Here is a 19,631-nt window from a genome sequence, read left to right on the forward strand (position 1 = left end):
TTTAGGGACTTATTGGGGCAGTCTGATAACAGGGAGTTGCAATAGTCCAGCCTGGAGGTAATAAATGTGTGGACTAGTTTTTCTGCATCTTTTTGAGACAGAATGTGCCTACTTCTTGAAATGTTGCAAAGGCAGTCCTTGAAATTTGAGCTATATATTAGTTAACCCTAGAACACTAACGTCGGGTGATTTTCACCCACACAATTTTGAAGTGATCGAATTTTACAACCAAATGAAGGGATGTGTTGATACTTTCGACCAAATGTGTGCTCAGTACAGCTGTGAAAGAAAAACCAAGAGGTGGCCACTGTGTGTCCTATATGGCATGATAAACGCTGGTGTGATAAACTGTATTTTATCCGAGATATTATATCGGGTAAAATATACCCAACGTTAGTGATGGTGTTACTAATTTTAATGTTAGTGTTCTAGGGTTAAAGGACATATCCTGATCAAAAATTTCTTATGGTGGAGCTGGATGCCAAGGTAATGCCATCCAGGGTAGTTATGCCAATAGATAATTTGTTTCCACGGTGTTTAGGGCCCAGCAAAATGATAGTTTTCTCTGAGTTTAGGAGTAGTAAATTGCAAGGCATCCTGGTTTTATGTCTTTAAGGTATGTCTGAAGTTTGGTTAGTTGATTGGCTTCGTTTGGTTTCATTCATAAATATAATTGCGTATCATCTGCATAACAATGAAAATGTAATGCCAATTAAGTGTTCCCACCTGTCAAATAAAATATAACGTTCAATAGTATCAAATCCGGAGCTGAGGTCTAACAGTATGAATACAGAGATGAGACTGTCATCCGATGCAAGTAGGTCATTTATGACTTTGACCAGTGCTGTCTCTGTGCTGTAATGATCTCTAAAAACCAGGCCGGAAATCCTCAAATAAATTATTATTATGTAGAAAGTCACATAGCTGATTAGCGACTGCTTTTTCAAGAAACTTAGAGAGAGAAGGAAGGTTAGATATCGGTCTTTAATTGCCAAAAACCTCTGGATCAAGAGTAGGCTTTTTAAGGAGAGGCTTGATCACAGCTACCTTAAAGGACTGTGGTACATAGCCTGCTATTAGAGACAGATTTATCATGTCTAATACGGAATTGCTTAGTAGGGGTAAAACTTCTTTGAACAGCTTAGTTGGGATGGGGTCTAAGAGGCATGTTGTTGATTTAGATGAAAAGACCAATGAAATTAGTTGGAGAAGGTCAGTGGGAGAAAAGCAGTCTAGGTAACTATCTGGTCTTACAGCTGTTGGCGCTTCAAGCTGATGGTGTACATTTCCATGGAAAATTATGAATATTCTTATATATTTATTTAATTAAATGCAGGCTTAGACTAACCTGTTTTCCTTTTCATCCCATTCCCACTATTTTACCAAACTTGTATCACTCAGCAGTTTAGAGCTCTTGCCATGCTGACAGTCTAAGCCCATATTATTACTTCCTAAAGCACTAAAACATGAGAGATTTTTTTAATTTGTCTGTTATCATTTTGAATTTTAAAATACATTAAATGGGACAAATCCATTTTCTGAACTTAAATGTGCTTACTACTTATTCCATGGATCACAGAGTGAGTAAAATGGATGACTCTTTCTTCAATGTGGTTGCCTATCTAGAAAAAAAAGGTTGGTTCAACTTCTGTATCAGGTCAAACCTGGTTTGTTGAAATATTTTTCAACATTAGAAATACATTGGTATATATTATGCAAGATTAAGCCATCAGTCAGATCATGGAGTTAAATTTATAAGTTCTAAAGACTTAATGCCATGAAATCTGACCATCACTGTCCATTATGGATAACTTAGACTTACATGAATTGTAACTTCATGAAAAACATTTAATTTACTAAGTACTGTTTGCTGTAGTTCTTGTTACCTGGGGTTGCATCATGTGTTGATATTTTCAATTATTTGTCTCTTCACAGAGTTTGCATCACGTGTCGATGTGTGGATATTACATAATATGTTTTGAAACATGGATGTTTTTCTTAACACCTCTGATTGGACTGATCCCTTTGAGATTAGTTTTTGGAATCATTTGGCATTAACTCAAGTAAGTGTGAATCCTTGATGAGAAAGATTCACAGGGGAGCATGAACTGTATGTGGATGTTTGCTCTGTTAAGCCTGACACAAATCCAGTCTCATGGGCTTGAGGCAGTCATGTAGAAAGTGTATGTGTGTGTTTGTGTGTGTGTGTGTGTGTGTGTGTGTTTGTGTGTGTGAGAGAGAGAGTGTGTGTGTGTATGTGTCACTGAAAGACAGAGAAATGGAGATAAGAGTATATAGAAGGGTGGAGATTTTGGTTTACCTGTATCTCTTGGGTTACAAAGTACAAAAATCAAAATCACCACCTTTTTGGTCAATATTGATATCACAAGCAATTAACATGGTTTCCTACATTTATTGAACTGTTTTTATTTTTAACGACGGATGACCTTGCACTTGCATCTTACTATAGCTCACTCGACTACAGTGAGCTGAACTAAACTGAATGTGAGTTTGAGCTTTCAAAGAAAAGCAAAAGAGCACATTTGTAATGGAAAGGAGGGTGCTGGATTCATAAAAGGAGATATAACTGTTATGATTTATACACCGGTTTCAGACCTCAAAGCAGAACACACACCCACTGAAACAAATGTAAAAGTTTAACAAACCTTTGTAAAAAAGACTCTTCACTGGCAAAGAGTTTATTTTTTTCTTCTCCAAAGTGCTGCAACATAGTTTTTAAGCCCAACTGAAGGGCATACACATGCTGTCTTCTGTGTGTCTGTGCTGTGCACGTCATTTTGCGTGTGTCGCAGCAGGTGAACTATAACACGCATGCAGCTAGCCACGTGTTGGTGAGCAAAAACTGAGTGCAGTTTCAAGGTATATTCAAATGGAGCCATGATCTCATGCTTGCTAAAGTGGAGGAGACAAAATGTCTCAGTTTGCATGCTGCATTCGATTTGAACTCGTAAGTCGTTTCCAAGTTAAATTCTGACTTCCAAAGCTGTGACAAATTAAACACCATCTGAAGTTGGAGTTTCAACTCTTCAACAGAGGACACTGAGTTCACAAACCAAGATGGCTGCCCAGAGCATCTACTGTAAATAAAAGCTTTGGTTTTACATGTTTTTAGCGTGTTTGTCTTTTTAATGTACAATTTAGTAAGCCGTATACACAGTACTGTCTTCCTGCTGTCTATAGTTATATAGCCATCGTCTTGTTAGACGTGAAATACCATGTAGTGTGTTGTTTATCAACTGTTGCTGCTTGTATCTGGTTGATGTTACTATAACAACAATGGCCGAAACATGTGACAAACAAGCTGTCTTGTGTTGTGGCAAATAGAACGTATCCAACTCAGTTTATAATGGATGTGATGTCACTTTGAGTCCAGAGTTACGACTTATGAGTACAAATCCTCACAACCCACTTACCACAAGTTTTGTTTGTAAACCCTTCAAAATTTAACAAGTCCAATGCCAATATAGGCCTTTGTCTACAACTATAAGATAGATAAAGATAGAGACAGATAGATAGATATTTCATTGACTCCGAGGGAAATTCAAGAATAATATACTGTATGTAGATTATAATATGAATGTGTGTATTCTATCTAGTATTGCTGTACACGCCCTGAAAAAGGAGGTACTATGTGAAAGACAGGGTGGATGCAATTTCCTTAAGTTTGTGCACGTATCAAATACTGCTCCACTGGATCCGATCCAATGTTGGAAACCCAGTGATGAAAATGTACATGCATTCCATCCTTTACACCATTGACTACTAAATGTCACCAGGACCCACCCAACATGTACTCTATAAGGAAGAAAAAAAAGACCCCTTTCGCCTTACCCCCTTTCCTTCTGAGTGCACCCTTGCTTTCACTGTCTGTAATGCCCTTACCCATGATCACAACTGTATTGACATATGGTTTGTCACTACCTCCCTCCGGCCTTCTGCTTCCTGCCATTGTTTCCAACGGTGCTGGTATCCCTTTGATCATTACCATACCTTCCTTTCCCTTTTGTCAATACCCCTTTACATACTGTATGATCACTGCTGATTGTAACTGTATAAAAGGTGCTTCTCTACCACTGCTGTTGGCCAGCTCACTGACTAGGACCCTCTCTTTGTTAGTCAGTTCACCAGTATACTGGTATGCTCAATTAAACTCACATCACCACAGCAAACTTCTCAGGTGGACTTCAGTGAATTTCTTCAACAGTTAACAGAATAAACACTGAAAATTAAAATCTTTCATATTCACCAAAAAAGTATGTATAAAATGTTGTATTGTTGCGTTGACTTCTAAACTTATAATTATGCGGCGGTCAGCAGTGATCGATTCTGTGCAGATCTGGCTTATCTTATGAGCCTGGTGTGGAATATCAACAGCAGCTTATTTGACCGCGTCCCTCACCGGGTAACAAATTCAGTTTTCTCGTACCCCAGGTTGTTTGCAAGCAAAATTAAGTATCCAAATCAAAATACAAGTTAAATGAACTAGTGCACTTCATATTCTCAATATTCACTGACCTTTCACACAGTTGTTGTGCTGTCTCATATTCCTCCCTTTCATTTGTCCCATATATGCACAAATCCTTGTGACCATATAAATTAGCCATATAAAATACGATACAAAACAACACAGCACAACAATAGGTCTTACTTTTTAGTGCCCAAAAGATTAACAAACTCAGTTTAGACTCTGAAACTCCTGGGGAATACATTTTTTTAGTTTCAGATTACATACAATAGGCGTAGTAGTAGTAGCTGTCCGAACAGAGCCAGCAACACTCACAAGACTGGTTCAAGAAGAGGAGAATCCAGGGCCTCCTCAAAAGGCTCAGTCACCAACAAGCGCCCCACTTTGTCAAACACTGCACAGGAAAAAGACCAACATTTTTGAACAACATTATTCATGGCAAAATCACAAGGAATTTAGAGATTTGAAAATAAAATTTGTAATATCTCTAATATATCAAAAAAGTCAAAGAATCTGGAGAAAAATCTCTGATTTCAAAGGGCAAGGCCAAAAATGATCACTGAATGCCGGAGCGCTGCATTAAATACTGGCATGACTGTATGAAAGATATGACTGCATTGGCTGGGGAGTGAGAAGAAATCAGAAATCCAGTGTTAGTAAACACAGTTCTTTGCTGCATATACAAATTCAAGTTAAGACTCAACCATGCAAAGAAACAATCATATATCAATAACATCCAAAAATGCCATTGACTTCTCTGGGTCCTGTTTTATCTAAGGTGAGTGTGCTGTGTTATGTAGTGTGCTGTTCTCTGACAAGTCAACCTTTTAAGTTATTTCTGGCAATTTGTTCATAATTTTGTTGAGAATTTGTTCAGTCTCTTTACATTACAATGTGCATTGCAATGAACCTTGTCCTGTTTTCAAATATGTTGGAATTGGTTGTAAGCTCTTGTATTCTTAATATGCGGTTTTAAAGTCTCACGTCCATGGTCACCATAATGGCACATCTGCTCAGAATATGGCTTTAGCAACAATGACATACAGAGCATTATTTTTTCTGAACACCAGTGTGACTTTGTCTAAGAGTTGGTTAAACCCCACACCTGTATGTTCTGCACCTTCAACAACACAGCTACAAGTAAAAGTTTTGCAACATATTTTTCATAAGAGGTGTCTCAAAAATCAGGCACATATCAAGGTTAATTTCTCACATTAAAAATATAATTTGGCTAATTTTGACGTGGTGTTTAAATATCAAAATATAGATGCTGGGCCTAAGAATTCAGAAAATACAGACATTCATGTAAGGATGGGAAAGAAAAACAGAGGCAGAGCTATCCACTCCGTCTGTGTATGTGACAAAGCTGTTGCTGTTGGACATCTGCTGTCGGGGAGGAGACTGCAGAGTCTCCGGGCCAAAACCAGCAGGCTTAAGGACAGTTTCATCCACCAGGTGGTCAGGGTGCTCAACTCCCTCCCTACTCTGCCCCTCCTCCCCCCCTCAGCCCCCTGCCACACACTCTGCCTGCACACCCCTCTGCCTCCCCTTCAGCACCTGACACCATATCACCCTCACAGACCCCCCCACCCCACACACACACACACACACACATACACATGCACACACACGCACACTGACTGACTGAGTGCACATTCCACTTTACCCTGCTCTTTTGCACTATACCGCACTACTTCACCTCAACTACAATAGACCTTGCCTGTTTATTTTACATTTTATTTATCCACTATTACTATTAGTGCCCTGCACTGTTTATTTTATGTCTTTTTTTATATTTCTACTACCTATTTATATTTTTTTCTTTTACATAAGAGTGTTTATTTTTATACATTACCTGTTTGCACCGTGGGTCTGAGAGGACTGAAATTTCACCTGTGCTGTATGTCGTGCATGTATAGTATATTTGACAATAAAGTTGACTTGACTTGACTTAACATAATCTCCACTAGAAAGCCAGTTATAATCACACTATTTAGCAGGGCCCTCTCTTCTTGTAGGTTGTACATTGTTAGGTTTTGGAGGCCCTGCAAAAACGCCTACAGCTGTTTTTGTCATAATGTACATATATACATAAATTTCTTTCTGTGGAAACAACATAATTTTACTGCTACTTACAATTTATAACAAATATATATTGAAACATTTTTTAAGCTCATGTTTCATAAAGCCCCTGGTAGGCCTGGTCCCCAGTCTTAAACCCTGTTAAGCCTGTACATTAAGGGGCTGTTGTACACGCATCCAAATTCAGGAACATTTCCATCTTGTGTCTTTTTATACCTGCCATAGCAATGCTGAGATGACTGGGCAGAGACAGAGTACTTTTGAGAGAGTAGTTTTGAATCTGTCCCATTTCATTATCATCATCTGCACAGTCTTGTAATTGGTTCACTCTGAAAGCATTTTTCGTTGGATAAAGGGAACCTTTTATGTGCTTGTCCTTGCATTGTAATTGCTTTCCTTCACAACACAACTATACTGGCATTTTTCCTGAATTGTTATTCAGCCTTGAGGTGGAAATCGACAGTACAGATTTACCAGAACATCAGTCTCTGCTCCTATTTACACGTGACCTCACACAGGAAATGTTGCAGAACATTTCTATGATAGAGTCAAGAACTAAGGCCAAACCCAAAGGCAGACAACAGACCCACAGGTAAGCTAAAAACATAAGTCTTTTTTGTTAATCAGGTAGAAATGATAGGTGGTGACTGACTGGAGTTCAAAGAAATTAAATATAACGAGGAAAACTCATTGTTGTGTTCAGTACTTCTAATTCATACTTAGCAATGTGTGAATTATGCATACTTGGAATACATACACACTTCAATCAGGAGAGACTAAGAAGAGAGAAAAGTGAATGAAACATGACAAGCCGTGTTTGGAAGAGGGAAGAATGACATAGAGGAACTAAAGGACCATGGGAAAACGCTTGTGACTGTGAAAGGGCATGCACAAAGAGGTAGTCTTCCTGATTGACATTTCACAAAGCTTCATTTTACAAAAAGCCAAATCTATACAAACTTTCTGATAATTAGTCATGGCTTGAAACAGTTGACAGTTGTTTTATCGACCAAAAAGACAAGTCATTTCTCAGACAGTCTATACGACAGCAGCCCTGACTGGTTGGTGGAAATTCCACAAACCCGCAGTTTTGTATCATCTAAACTGAATCCTATATAAAGCAACCCTGATTTTCTCATTGATAAATGGTCATGTGGACACTTGGAGGGACAAAGGCATTACACAGCAAATGCCTTTGTCATAAACAAGTCTTTCTTAATCACAGTTTGTTTAATTTTATCACTTGGACAAGAAACACAATGTCTGGGGTAAACAATTCATCATCATCATAATATACCCTCCTAAAAACAACTCATTTCTTAAAAAAATAGAATAATATGTATAAGTATGTCTGTCTTCACACAAAACATCCACAATACTGCTGCCTAAGCGGGCAAGACCTTCGTGACCCGTTCTTACAACAATTTTATCTTTATTTACACAGTTTATCTGTCACTATGATATTTTGTCTCCTCTTTATTTAGACTGAAAAGACTGAAACAGTCTGTATTTTGTTTTGAATAGATCTGTTTAATTCTCAGCTTATGTAAAACAGGTCTGTGACAAAAACCTCTTCATGGTGCTTGTGTGTTTCACTTATATGTAAAGTAATAATTAATAATACTTTACTACTGTAATGAAACAAAACAAGCAAGGCGGGAATGGAAAGGATGAAAGCAGTGAATGAACAATGCACAACAAACAGAGACTCATTGCAGTAGACTCATTCAGTCACTATTCACAAAATGTTCAGATAAAACATGAATACTATGCCTTTATCAGTTTCCTCATATTTAGATTTTGTACTTCACTGACATGAAGAAATTTTCCACAACATAAAGAAATATTTCTCTATATTAAAAACTGACATGTTAGATATCTGATGATTTTGTTGTTTATTAGCCTGTTGGCTACAAAAATTCCAACAGCATGTGTTTATATGTCACATTCCCTCTCTACTGCATATTGATGTCACGGGAGTCAGCCTGCAGTATCTTAAGTGTAATGATGAGTTTGATAGATTTTCTAAACCACGAGTAGAAAAAGGCGTAGATCAGAGGATTTAGACAGGAGTTAAAATAACACAGACATATTATAAAGGCGGAAGTTGAAGCATTGAGCGTTGTGTCCTGGTCTGTGAGGGAAACCCAAAAATATGTACAGACACACATCAGAAACACAACTACAACGACACCAAGAGTAGTGGCTGCTTTCATCTCAGATTTCCTAGCAGTTACTGTCTCAGAATGCTGGAAAGCGACAGCTACAAGGTGGGAGCGCATGGCACGAGCCTGAGACACAGCCACCACAAACACTCTCATATACAGAACTACAATGACAGTGACTGGACCAATGAAGGACACAAACAGATCTGTAAGTCCTGAAACATAATCAACAACAATCACACACTCTCCAGTGCAGGAGTTATATCTTCCTGGTTGTTTCAGGTTATCCTTCAGCAGTAGAATGTGACAGAAAGCAGAACACATCCAACACAGACAAATACAGAACTTAACTCTTTTTTGGGTGACTTTGGTGGTGTAATGTAAAGGGTCACAAATAGCCACATAGCGGTCAACTGATATGAGAACCATGGTGCCTACTGAGGTCGAGGTAACAATGTAGGCCAAAACACTATACACAATACACATGTGGTCACCAAGAAACCAGCAACCATCAATGAGGATAATCTGAAACACCATTAGGAAGCCCACAAAGCAGTCTGAGACAGCGAGAGAGAGGAGGAGGAAGTTGGTTGGGGTGTGGAGCTGCCTGAAGCGAAAAGAGAGCAACATGCTTTAGATTAATTGTTGTATTAGCGTTCTTGCGGATAAAAGCCCTACAGAAATATGAAACTCTTCCTTCACAGTCTGAGATTCCACAGTTATATTCTGCACAACAGCTTCATGAACTGGTCAAATAATTGCCCACCTGAAGTGTGAAACTGAGATGATGACCAGCAGGTTGAGAGTTACAGTGAGCATAGAGATAGAGAACAACATCGTGTAAGTGAGTATGGACACAGAGTGAGAATGCATGTTCTTCTTGCAGGAGGAGTTTAGTTGTGGAAAACAGAGTTCAGCTCCATCAAGGGTTTTCATCATTAGAAAGAAGGGAGCAGAAGCTGCTGAACACCTTCAGCCTTCTGCCAGAAGCTCTTTGTCATATGACCACTTTATCTCTTTCCTTTTTCTAAATCCCTCCTCCCTCTTTCCATCTGGTGACATTTTTAGTAACAGCAATTGAACTTCACTGTTCTTTAATTTCTACTTTATCCATTTCTATCAGACTATACCCTCCATTTCATTTTTCCTTCCTATGTCTGCTTTCTTCTTACCGTGTACATGCTGTTTGATACTGGGGAGCAACAAAGCACAACACAGTCACAGCTGTCTTTTTGTGGCTAATAATACTAAATATAATATTTAATATTAATAAATTCTGATTATTATAATAAAAAGTGGTTTTATTAAAAGTGTTGTTGCGGCCTCTGAATGAGAGCCGTCTCTTAGCTGGTCAACAAAAAACAAAAGGCAGCTGTGGGTCTATGGATTAACTTAAAAATTTATTGACAGAAATTACAAACCCTTTTGGTTTCGTTCTATGAAAACAAACAAAACAAACAGAAAACGGTAAAGCCAAAATCACTCTCCACAGTCTGCTTTTGCAGTCAAAAAACTGTTCCACTTCCTGGTCTGACCAGCGTCTCCCAGGTGTCACTGATTGACGCACTAAATACCTGCACGTAGCCGCTCACAGTAGAGGAGGGTGAGGGGCAAGGCACCACAACACAAGTCATCACAAGGAACAAAATGAAAACTGTAATTCATCTTAAATACAAAGATAATTTGGGCCCAACAAGTGTCTCCCTATTTTTAGTGCACCTGGTTAGTGTAATTACCACAAACCTAGTTATGCTTGTGAAGTATAGACATGTCTAAAGTTCTTACAATAAAAAAACTGTAATTTGATTTCAGTCTTGCCTCCTCTCTCGGGGTTGGATGTTTGATGTGACACATTCCCATCCACCATTAGCTGCTAAGCTAAAACAGCACCTGTCAGCTCTCGACCTGCATCGTTTGATGTAAATGTCCTGCAGGTCGGGTAAAGTTGTTCTGATTGTCCTGATTGTCCTCTCAGCTGAGTGGACTACCCTCCTAAGGGCCAAGAGGTCCTGCTTTGTGCAGCTGCCCATCCATGTGGTGATGCTCCCACTCAAGATGCTCTCAGTGGTGCAGGTGTAGAAGTTCCTGAGCACCTTGAGGGGGAGCCTGAAGTCTCTCAGGCGTCTGAGTTGGAACAGACGCTGCCTGGCCTTCTGAACAGTCATGTGAATGAGCAGTGACCAGGACAGGTCCCGTGTGATGGTCACACCAAGGTATTTAAAACTGTCCACCTTCTCCACCTCAGACCCGCCGATGCAGAGTGGATGGATGTCCTTCTGCTGCTTCTTCCTGTAGTCCACAATCAGCTCCTTAGTTTTGCTGACGTTCAGCAGGAGGTTATTCTCTTGGCACCAGCTCTCCAGGAGGGTGACCTCCTTCCTGTAGGCCTCCTCCTTGTTGTGGGAGATTAACCCCATGATGGCTGTGTCGTCAGCAAACTTTATAATGATGTTGCTGTCTGATGTGGACACACAGTCATGTGTGTACAGGGAGTACAGCAGGGGACTCAGCACGCAGCCTTGGGGGGATCCAGTGTTGAGGGTGAGGGGGGATGAGTTATAGGGGACCACGCGCACCACCTGTTGTCTGCCAGTTAGAAAGCTGTGGACCCACCTGCACAGGGAGGAGTTCAGTCCAAGATCACACAGCTTAGTGACCAGCCTGGAGGGGACTATGGTATTGAATGCTGAGCTGTCCACAAACAGCACTCTCACATAGATCCCATCCTAGTGTCCACGTGGGAAAGTGTCTTGTGCAGCAGGAAGGTTATGCCGTCATCTGTGGATCTGTCTGGGCGGTATGCAAACTGAAGGGGATCCAGGGTGGGGGGCAGAGAGGAGGTGATGAATGTTTTGACCAGCTTCTCAAAACATTTCATCACCACAGATGAGAGAGGGAGAGGTTGAATATCATTGTAAACACCGGTGCGAGGTGTTCAGTGCAGGCTTTGAGGACCCTACCGCTAGAACCGGGACCCGGCATTTAGCCTCCTTCACCGTCCTGGACAGCGTAGGTGGCTGCCCTCTACAGCGTTGTGTCACCGGTGGCGAATCACAAGTTGTAGGCGGCGGTGCGGGTCCTCAGCGCGTCACGGACAGTTTTGTCCACCCACGGCTTCTGGTTGAGAAAAGTTCTGATGGTGGCTGTTGTGTTATGTCTTCCACCATTTTCCCGATAAATCCCACAACTGCTTCCGTGAACTCGTTGATGTCACCGCCCGAGCTGCACTGAACCATGTCCCAGTCCGCTGAATCCAGTGCGCCCTGCAGAGCGTCCTCTGATTGGTCAGTCCACCGTGTTACTTCTCTGACTGCAGGAGATTCCTGCTTCGGCCGAGGTTTATATTTCTGCATGAGAAGGACTGCACTGTGGTCCGAAAGGCCAAACGGAGGCAGAGACTTGGCCTTGTAACCATCCTTGAAAGGAGAGTAACAGTGGTCCAGAGTCCTCTCTCCTCTGGTGGGGCAGTCGATGTGTTGTTTAAACTCCAGTATCACCTTCCTCAGGTTAGCACGGTTAAAGTCCCCGGCCACGATAAGGGCTACATCAGGCTGGTTAGCTTGATAGGTGGATATAGCCTCATGTAGCTCGGTGAGAGCACTGTCTGTGTTTGCCTGAGGTGGGATGTAAACAGCGCTGATGATGACCAAAGTAAACTCGCGGGTCAGGTACAAAGGACGGCACTGGATGGTCAGGAGCTCCAGGTCAGGGGTGCATGAGTGTTTGAGAGACACAACGTTCACACCAGTTGTTGTTCACCATCAGACACACACCACCTCCCCTTGATTTACCAGACTTGCCCGTCCTGTCCTTGCGGTGAACTGAGCAGAACTCCGCTGGTTGAACGGCGTGGTCCGGAGTCAGGGGGGTCAGCCATGTCTCAGTGAGGCAGATGACATTACAGTCACATATATCCCTCTGGAACTTTATTCTGGCCCTGAGTTCATCAAGCTTGTTTTCTAGTGACTGGACATTGGCGAGTAGGATGCTGGGCAGAGGTGAATGGTCAGTCTGTTCCTAACGCTGGCTCGTTTCCCTTGGGACCTCCTTCGTGACCTGCCGCTTGCGCGTCCGTTGTTGTTGTTGTTGTTGTTGTTGTTGTAGCCTGCCCGTAGGATGTCGACGGGCCAGGTCAGGTCCGGAATTAAGTTGATAGGAGCACAATTTGAGTACTGTGCTCCAAGGTTAATTAGGGTCTGTCTGTCGTATGTGTTACGACCTACAACGGGATGGCTTAACAAGTTAAAAATTACGCTAAAAACGACTATATACAAACAAATCTCGGGAGCAGGTACGACAGCGGCCGACCTCACCAGCGCCATCTAGTGTCGAAATGGTAAGTTTCCATGTCTTGACTCTGTGGCTCATCAGGATGTGATCCATTGGGCCCATACTAACAAGACTGTCTGTCACCCTGGTATTCGTAAGACTTTGTTTGTGGTACAACAACGTTTTGGTGGCCCAAAATGACTCAGGATGTCACAGATTTTGTCAATGCCTGCTCTGCGTGTGCCAGCAATAAAGTTTCTCACCAGAAACCCTCAGGAGAACTCAGGCCCTTGCCCATTCCCCGACGCCCCTGGTCCCACATCTCCATGGACTTTGTCACGGGGCTGCCCCCTTCTAACGGTAACACAGTGGTTCTGACGGTGGTGGACAGACTGCCATGATGTCCAATGTGTTCCGCATCCATGGTTTCCCCATAGACATTGTTTCTGACCATGGCCCACAGTTCATCTCGCGGTTCTGGAGGGAGTTCTGCAGCCTTCTTGGTGCCACTGTCAGCCTCTCTTCTGGTTTCCACCCTCAGACCAATGGGCAGTCAGAGCGCCTCAACAAGGAATTGGAGATGGGTCTTCGCATCAATGCAGCTCAGAATCCTGACACCTGGTCTGGGTTGAGTTTGCCCACAACACACTCCCGTCTGCCTACACTGGTTTTTCTCCATTTCATATTGTTCACGGTCACCAACCCTCTCTTTTCCCCTCCATAGACCCGGAGTCTTTGGTATCATCCGCATTGTTGACTGCTTCTCTATGTGCCGACCTCTGCCTGGAATAAACTTCGTTTACTGCTCTACCGACTCGAGTCGTGCATTTGAGTCCTCCTTGATGAAAGTGACATATTTCGTCATTGGAGGGAACTCACTCCAATGAAATTCGTGCTCTGCATTTAACCCACCCAAGTGACGTGCACACACACACAGCAAACCCGGGGCAGTGGGGGTTAGGTACCTTGCTCAAGGGTACCTCAGCCATGGACACCGGTACGGGGAATCGAACCAGCGATCCACCGGTTACGGGTCCGACACCCTAACCGCTGATCCACGACTGCCCCCCCTTTCACCTAGCCAGGTTCGTGACAGCTGGGCCTAAGAATTCAGAAAATAAAGACATGCATGTAAGGATGGGAAAGAAAAACAGAGGCAGAGCTATCCACTCCGTCTGTGTATGCGACAAAGCTGTTGCTGTTGGACATCTGCTGTCGGGGAGGAGACTGCAGAGTCTCCGGGCCAAAACCAGCAGGCTTAAGGACAGTTTCATCCACCAGGCGGTCAGCCGGCTCAACTCCCTCCCTACTCTGCCCCTCCTCCCCCCCTCAGCCCCCTGCCACACACTCTGCCTGCACACCCCTCTGCCTCCCCTTCAGCACCTGACACCATATCACCCTCACAAACCCCCCCACCCCACATACACACCGACACGCAATATACACACACACTCATATACATGCACACATACACACACACACACACACACACACACACACACACATACATGCACACACACACACACTGACTGACTGAGTGCACATTCCACTTTACCCTGCTCTTTTGCACTATACCGCTCTACTTCACCTCAACTACAATAGACCTTGCCTGTTTATTTTACATTTTATTTATCCACTATTACTATTAGTGCCCTGCACTGTTTATTTTATGTCTTTTTTTATATTTCTACTACCTATTTATATTTTTTGCTTTTACCTGAGAGCATTTATTTTTATATATTGCCTGTTTGCACCGTGGGTCTGAGAGGACTGAAATTTCACCTGTGCTGTATGTCGTGCATGTATAGTATATTTGACAATAAAGTTGACTTGACTTGACTTAACACAATCTCCACTAGAAAGCCAGTTATAATCACACTATTTAGCAGGGCCCTCTCTTCTTGTAGGTTATACATTGTTAGGTTATACCGTTAAATTACTGACCAGTTATCCCAGTAACATTCTAGGATCACCTTCGAGGCACAGTGAGTGATTCACACATGCACATAAGCACCTTAACATAACTTTAGGCTCAGGGCTATGAATGTTTTGGAGGCCCTGCAAAAACGCCTACAGCTGTTTTTGTCATAATGTACATATACACATACATTTCTTTCTGTGGAAACAACATAATTTTACTGCGACTTATAATTTATAACAAATATATATTAAAACATTTTTAAGCTCATGTTTCATAAAGCCCCTGGTAGGCCTGGTCCCCAGTCTTAAACCCTGTTAAGCCTGTACATTGAGGAGCTGTTGTACACGCATCCAAATTCAGGTTCAGGTTGTGCCTTTTTATACTTGCCATAGCAATGCTGGGATGACTGGGCAGAGACAGAGTACTTTTGAGAGAGTAGTTTTGAATCTGTCCCATTTCATTATCATCATCTGCACAGTCTTGTAATTGGTTCACTCTGAAAGCATTTTTCATTGGATAAAGGGAACCCTTTATGTGCTTGTCCTTGCATTGTAATTGCTTTCCTTCACAACACAACTATACTGGCATTTTTCCTGAATTGTTATTCAGCCTTGAGGTGGAAATTGACAGTACAGATTTACCAGAACATCAGTCTCTGCTCCTATTTACACATGACCTCACACAGGAAATGTTGCAGAACATTTCTATGATAGAGTCAAGAACTAAGGCCAAACCCAAAGGCAGACAACAGACCCACAGGTAAGCTAAAAACATAAGTCTTTTTTGTTAATCAGGTAGAAATGATAGGTGGTGACTGACTGGAGTTCAACGAAATTAAATATAACAAGAAAAACTCATTGTTGTGTTCAGTACTTCTAATTCATACTTAGCAATGTGTGAATTATGCATACTTGGAATACATACACACTTCAATCAGGAGAGACTAAGAAGAGAGAAAAGTGAAAGAGATAATTCGAGTCAAATGAATTTATTGTGAAGGGTAAAGCAGACCTTGGCGCTTAGACCTCAGCAGGAAGTTGATCACCACAGGAAACTCTCAGAACAAGGTGCTTCCCCCCTGGAGCCTAAATACTGGTGGTGGTAATGAGGAGTGATGCTGGCTGCGTGGAAGAGTAACTTTAAAGTGGAGGATTTGATTGAAGATGGCCAGACATCACAGTAGCAGTGGTGAAGGGGTGGAGGTGGGTTGCAAATATTCACAAGGCTGAACAGACTGCTAACCGACAGTGGAGTGACAGAATACTTGAAAGATTTGACGCCTTGCTAGCAATTGGCTGATTTCGGAGAAACGTGACAAGCTGTGTTTGGAATAGGGAAGAATGACATAGTGGAACTAAAGGACCATGGGAAAACGCTTGTGACTGTGAAAGGGCATGCACAAAGAGGTAGTCTTCGTGATTGAACTTTCGCAAAGCTTCATTTTACAAAAAGCCAAATCTATACAAACTTTCTGGTAATTAGTCATGACTTGAAACAGTTGACAGTTGTTTTATCGACCAAAAAGACAAGTCATTTCTCAGACAGTCTATACGACAGCAGCTCTGACTAGTTGGTGGAAATTTCACAAACTCACAAAGTTTTGTATCATCTAAATTGAATTCTATATGAAGCAACCCCGATTTTCTCATTGATAAATGGTCATGTGGACACTTGAAGGGACAAAGGCATTATACAACAAATGCCTTTGTAATAAACAAGTCTTCCTTAATCACAGTTTGTTTAATTTTATCACTTGGTCAAGAAACACAATGTAAACAATTCATAATAAATATCTGCAACTTATATTGTCCATTTGACAAAATATAACAACTTGACTACCAACCTAGAACTTCCTCTCTCAACTTTAGATAATGACAACAACAACTATAATAATAATAATTAATATCATCATCATGATATCCCCTCCTAAAAACAACTCATTTCTAAAAAAATAAAATAATATATTTGACTGACAAAAAGCTATCCATACCATCAATAAAATATGAACTCCACTTTGATTGATGCCACCTCGTAACTCATACAGTGTACGCCACAGAATTAATTTCACTGGGAAAAAAGGCTTCAAACTTGATTCTCATCAAGTGTGTCTGTCTTCATACAAAAAAATCCACAATACTGCTGCCCAAGCAGACAAGACCTTCTGGACCCGTTTTGGACGTCATGGGTGCTGCCCCAATCCTTGATCTTTTGTCTTGCAAAAAGGCAGCAATTTTATCTTAATTTACCCAGTTTATCTGTCACTGTGATATTTTGTCCCCTCTTTATTGAGACAGAAAAGACTAAAAAAGTCTATATATTTTTTTGAATAGATCTGCTTAATTCTCAGCTTATGTAAAGCAGGTCTGTGACTAAAACCTTTCATGGTGCTTGTGTGCAGTAATTAACAATATTACACTACTGTAACAAAACAAGCGAGGCGGGAATGGAAATGATGAAAAACAGTGAATGAACAATGCACAACAAACAGAGGCTCTTTGCGGCAGACTCATTCAATCACTATTCACAAAATGTTCATATCACAAAACATGAATACTATGCCTTTATCAGTTTCCTTACATATTTAGATTTTGTAATTCACTGACATGAAGAAATTTCCAACAACATAAAGAAATATTTTCATGTTGCAGCATGTTGGCTACAAAAGTTCCAACAGCATGTGTTTATATGTCACATTCCCTCTCTACTGCATATTGATGTAACGGGAGTCAGCCTGCAGTATCTTAAGTGTAATGATGAGTTTGATAGATTTTCTGAACCACGAGTAGAAAAAGGCGTAGATCAGAGGATTTAGACAGGAGTTAAAATAGAACAGACATATTATAAAGGCGGAAGTTGAGGCATTAAACATTGTGTCTTGGCCTTTGAGGGTAACCCAAAAATACGGGGAGACACATATCAGAAACACAACTACAACAACACCAAGAGTAGTGGCTGCTTTCATCTCAGATTTCCTAGCAGTTACTGTCTCAGAATGCTGGAAAGCGACAGCTACAATGTGGGAGCGCATGGCACGAGCCTGAGACACAGCCACCACAAACACTCTCATATACAGAACTACAATGACAGTGACTGGACCAATGAAGGACACAAACAGATCTGTAAGTCCTGAAACATAACTAATAACAATCACACACTCTCCAGTGCAGGAGTTATATCTTCCTGGTTGTTTCAGGTTATCCTTCAGCAGTAGAATTTGACAGAAAGCAGAACACATCCAACACAGATAAATACAGAACTTAACTCTTTTTTGAGTGACTTTGGTGGTGTAATGTAAAGGGTCACAAATAGCCACATAGCGGTCAACTGATATGAGAACCATGGTGCCTACTGAGGTCGAGGCAACAATGTAGGCCAAAACATTATACACAATACACATGTGGTCACCAAGAAACCAGCAACCATCAATGAGGATAATCTGAAACACCATTACAAGACCTACAAAGCAGTCTGAGACTGCGAGAGAGAGGAGGAGGAAGTTGGTTGGGGTGTGGAGCTGCCTGAAGCGAAAAGAGAGCAACATGCTTTAGATTAATTGTTGTATTAGCGTTCTTGCGGATAAAAGCCCTACAGAAATATGAAACTCTTCCTTCACAGTCTGAGATTCCACAGTTATATTCTGTACATTTAACAGCTTCATGAATTGGTCAAATAATTGCCCACCTGAAGTGTGAAACTGAGATGATGACCAGCAGGTTGAGAGTTACAGTGAGCAGACAGATAGAGAACAACATCGTGTAAGTGAGTATGGACACAGAGTGAGAATGCATGTTCTTCTTGCAGGAGGAGTTTAGTTGTGGAAAACAGAGTTCAGCTCCATCAAGGGTTTTCATCATTAGAAAGAAGGGAGCAGAAGCTACTGAACACCTTCAGCCTTCTGCCAGAAGCTCTTTGTCATATGACCACTTTATCTCTTTCCTTTTTCTAAACCCCTCCTCCCTCTTTCCATCTGTTGACATTTTTTAGTAACAGCAATTGAACTTCACCGTTCTTTGATTTCTTCTTTATCCATTTCTATCAGACTATACCCTCCAATGGGTATGCTTGTGAAGTATAGATATGTCGAAAGTTCTTACAATAAACAACTGTAATTTGATTTCGGCCTTTCCTCCTCTCTCAGGGTTGGATGTTTGATGTGACACATTCCCATCCACCAATAGCTGCTAAGGTAAAACAGCACCTCAAGCTTTTGTTTTGTTGTGCGTCAAAACACTAAAGCACTTATTCAGGTACAACACATAAGGTAAAACAAGATAAAAACAAGCCGTTCTGGCCTCTGAGCTCAACCAGCTGATGGCTCATTGCAGAGGGTGCGAGTACCAGTTGTTGGCCTTTATACAGCCTACAGGGTGTATGGAGATGCAAGATAGACCCAAGGTATATCTATCACAAACCTGTGTCATCACGAATAATGAATATGAAACAATTTAGTCAAAATGTCACTGTCATTCTTAATCTTTTCTGCCAAAAAATCTGAAACACCATTACAAGACCCACAAAGCAGTCTGAGACTGCGAGAGAGAGGAGGAGGAAGTTGGTTGGGGTGTGGAGCTGCCTGAAGCGAAAAGAGAGCAACATGCTTTAGATTAATTGTTGTATTAGCGTTCTAGCGGATAAAAGCCCTACAGAAACACGTCTGAGTCACACACTTGGGAACTGGGTCCTGGACTTCCTGACCAACAGACCTCAG

The 19,631-nt window shown here is 41.5% G+C and overlaps 2 protein-coding genes across 2 annotated transcripts; both read right to left on the bottom strand.

Annotated features, from left to right (window-relative positions):
- Window positions 1-8,426: 8,426 nt before the first annotated feature.
- On the bottom strand, window positions 8,427-9,987 carry LOC124067219 (trace amine-associated receptor 13c-like). Its single transcript, XM_046404378.1, has 2 exons — window positions 9,500-9,987; window positions 8,427-9,340 (listed from the first exon to the last, which is right to left on the bottom strand). Exons 1-2 carry the CDS (start codon window positions 9,670-9,672, stop codon window positions 8,524-8,526), a joined length of 990 nt encoding a protein of 329 aa, XP_046260334.1. The 5' UTR covers window positions 9,673-9,987; the 3' UTR covers window positions 8,427-8,523.
- Window positions 9,988-17,462: 7,475 nt separating this feature from the next.
- On the bottom strand, window positions 17,463-18,774 carry LOC124067259 (trace amine-associated receptor 13c-like). Its single transcript, XM_046404476.1, has 2 exons — window positions 18,605-18,774; window positions 17,463-18,441 (listed from the first exon to the last, which is right to left on the bottom strand). Exons 1-2 carry the CDS (start codon window positions 18,772-18,774, stop codon window positions 17,625-17,627), a joined length of 987 nt encoding a protein of 328 aa, XP_046260432.1. The 3' UTR covers window positions 17,463-17,624.
- Window positions 18,775-19,631: the final 857 nt, after the last annotated feature.

The sequence above is a fragment of the Scatophagus argus genome, chromosome 11 (assembly GCF_020382885.2).
Source record: "Scatophagus argus isolate fScaArg1 chromosome 11, fScaArg1.pri, whole genome shotgun sequence".
Taxonomy (NCBI): Eukaryota; Metazoa; Chordata; class Actinopteri; family Scatophagidae; genus Scatophagus; species Scatophagus argus.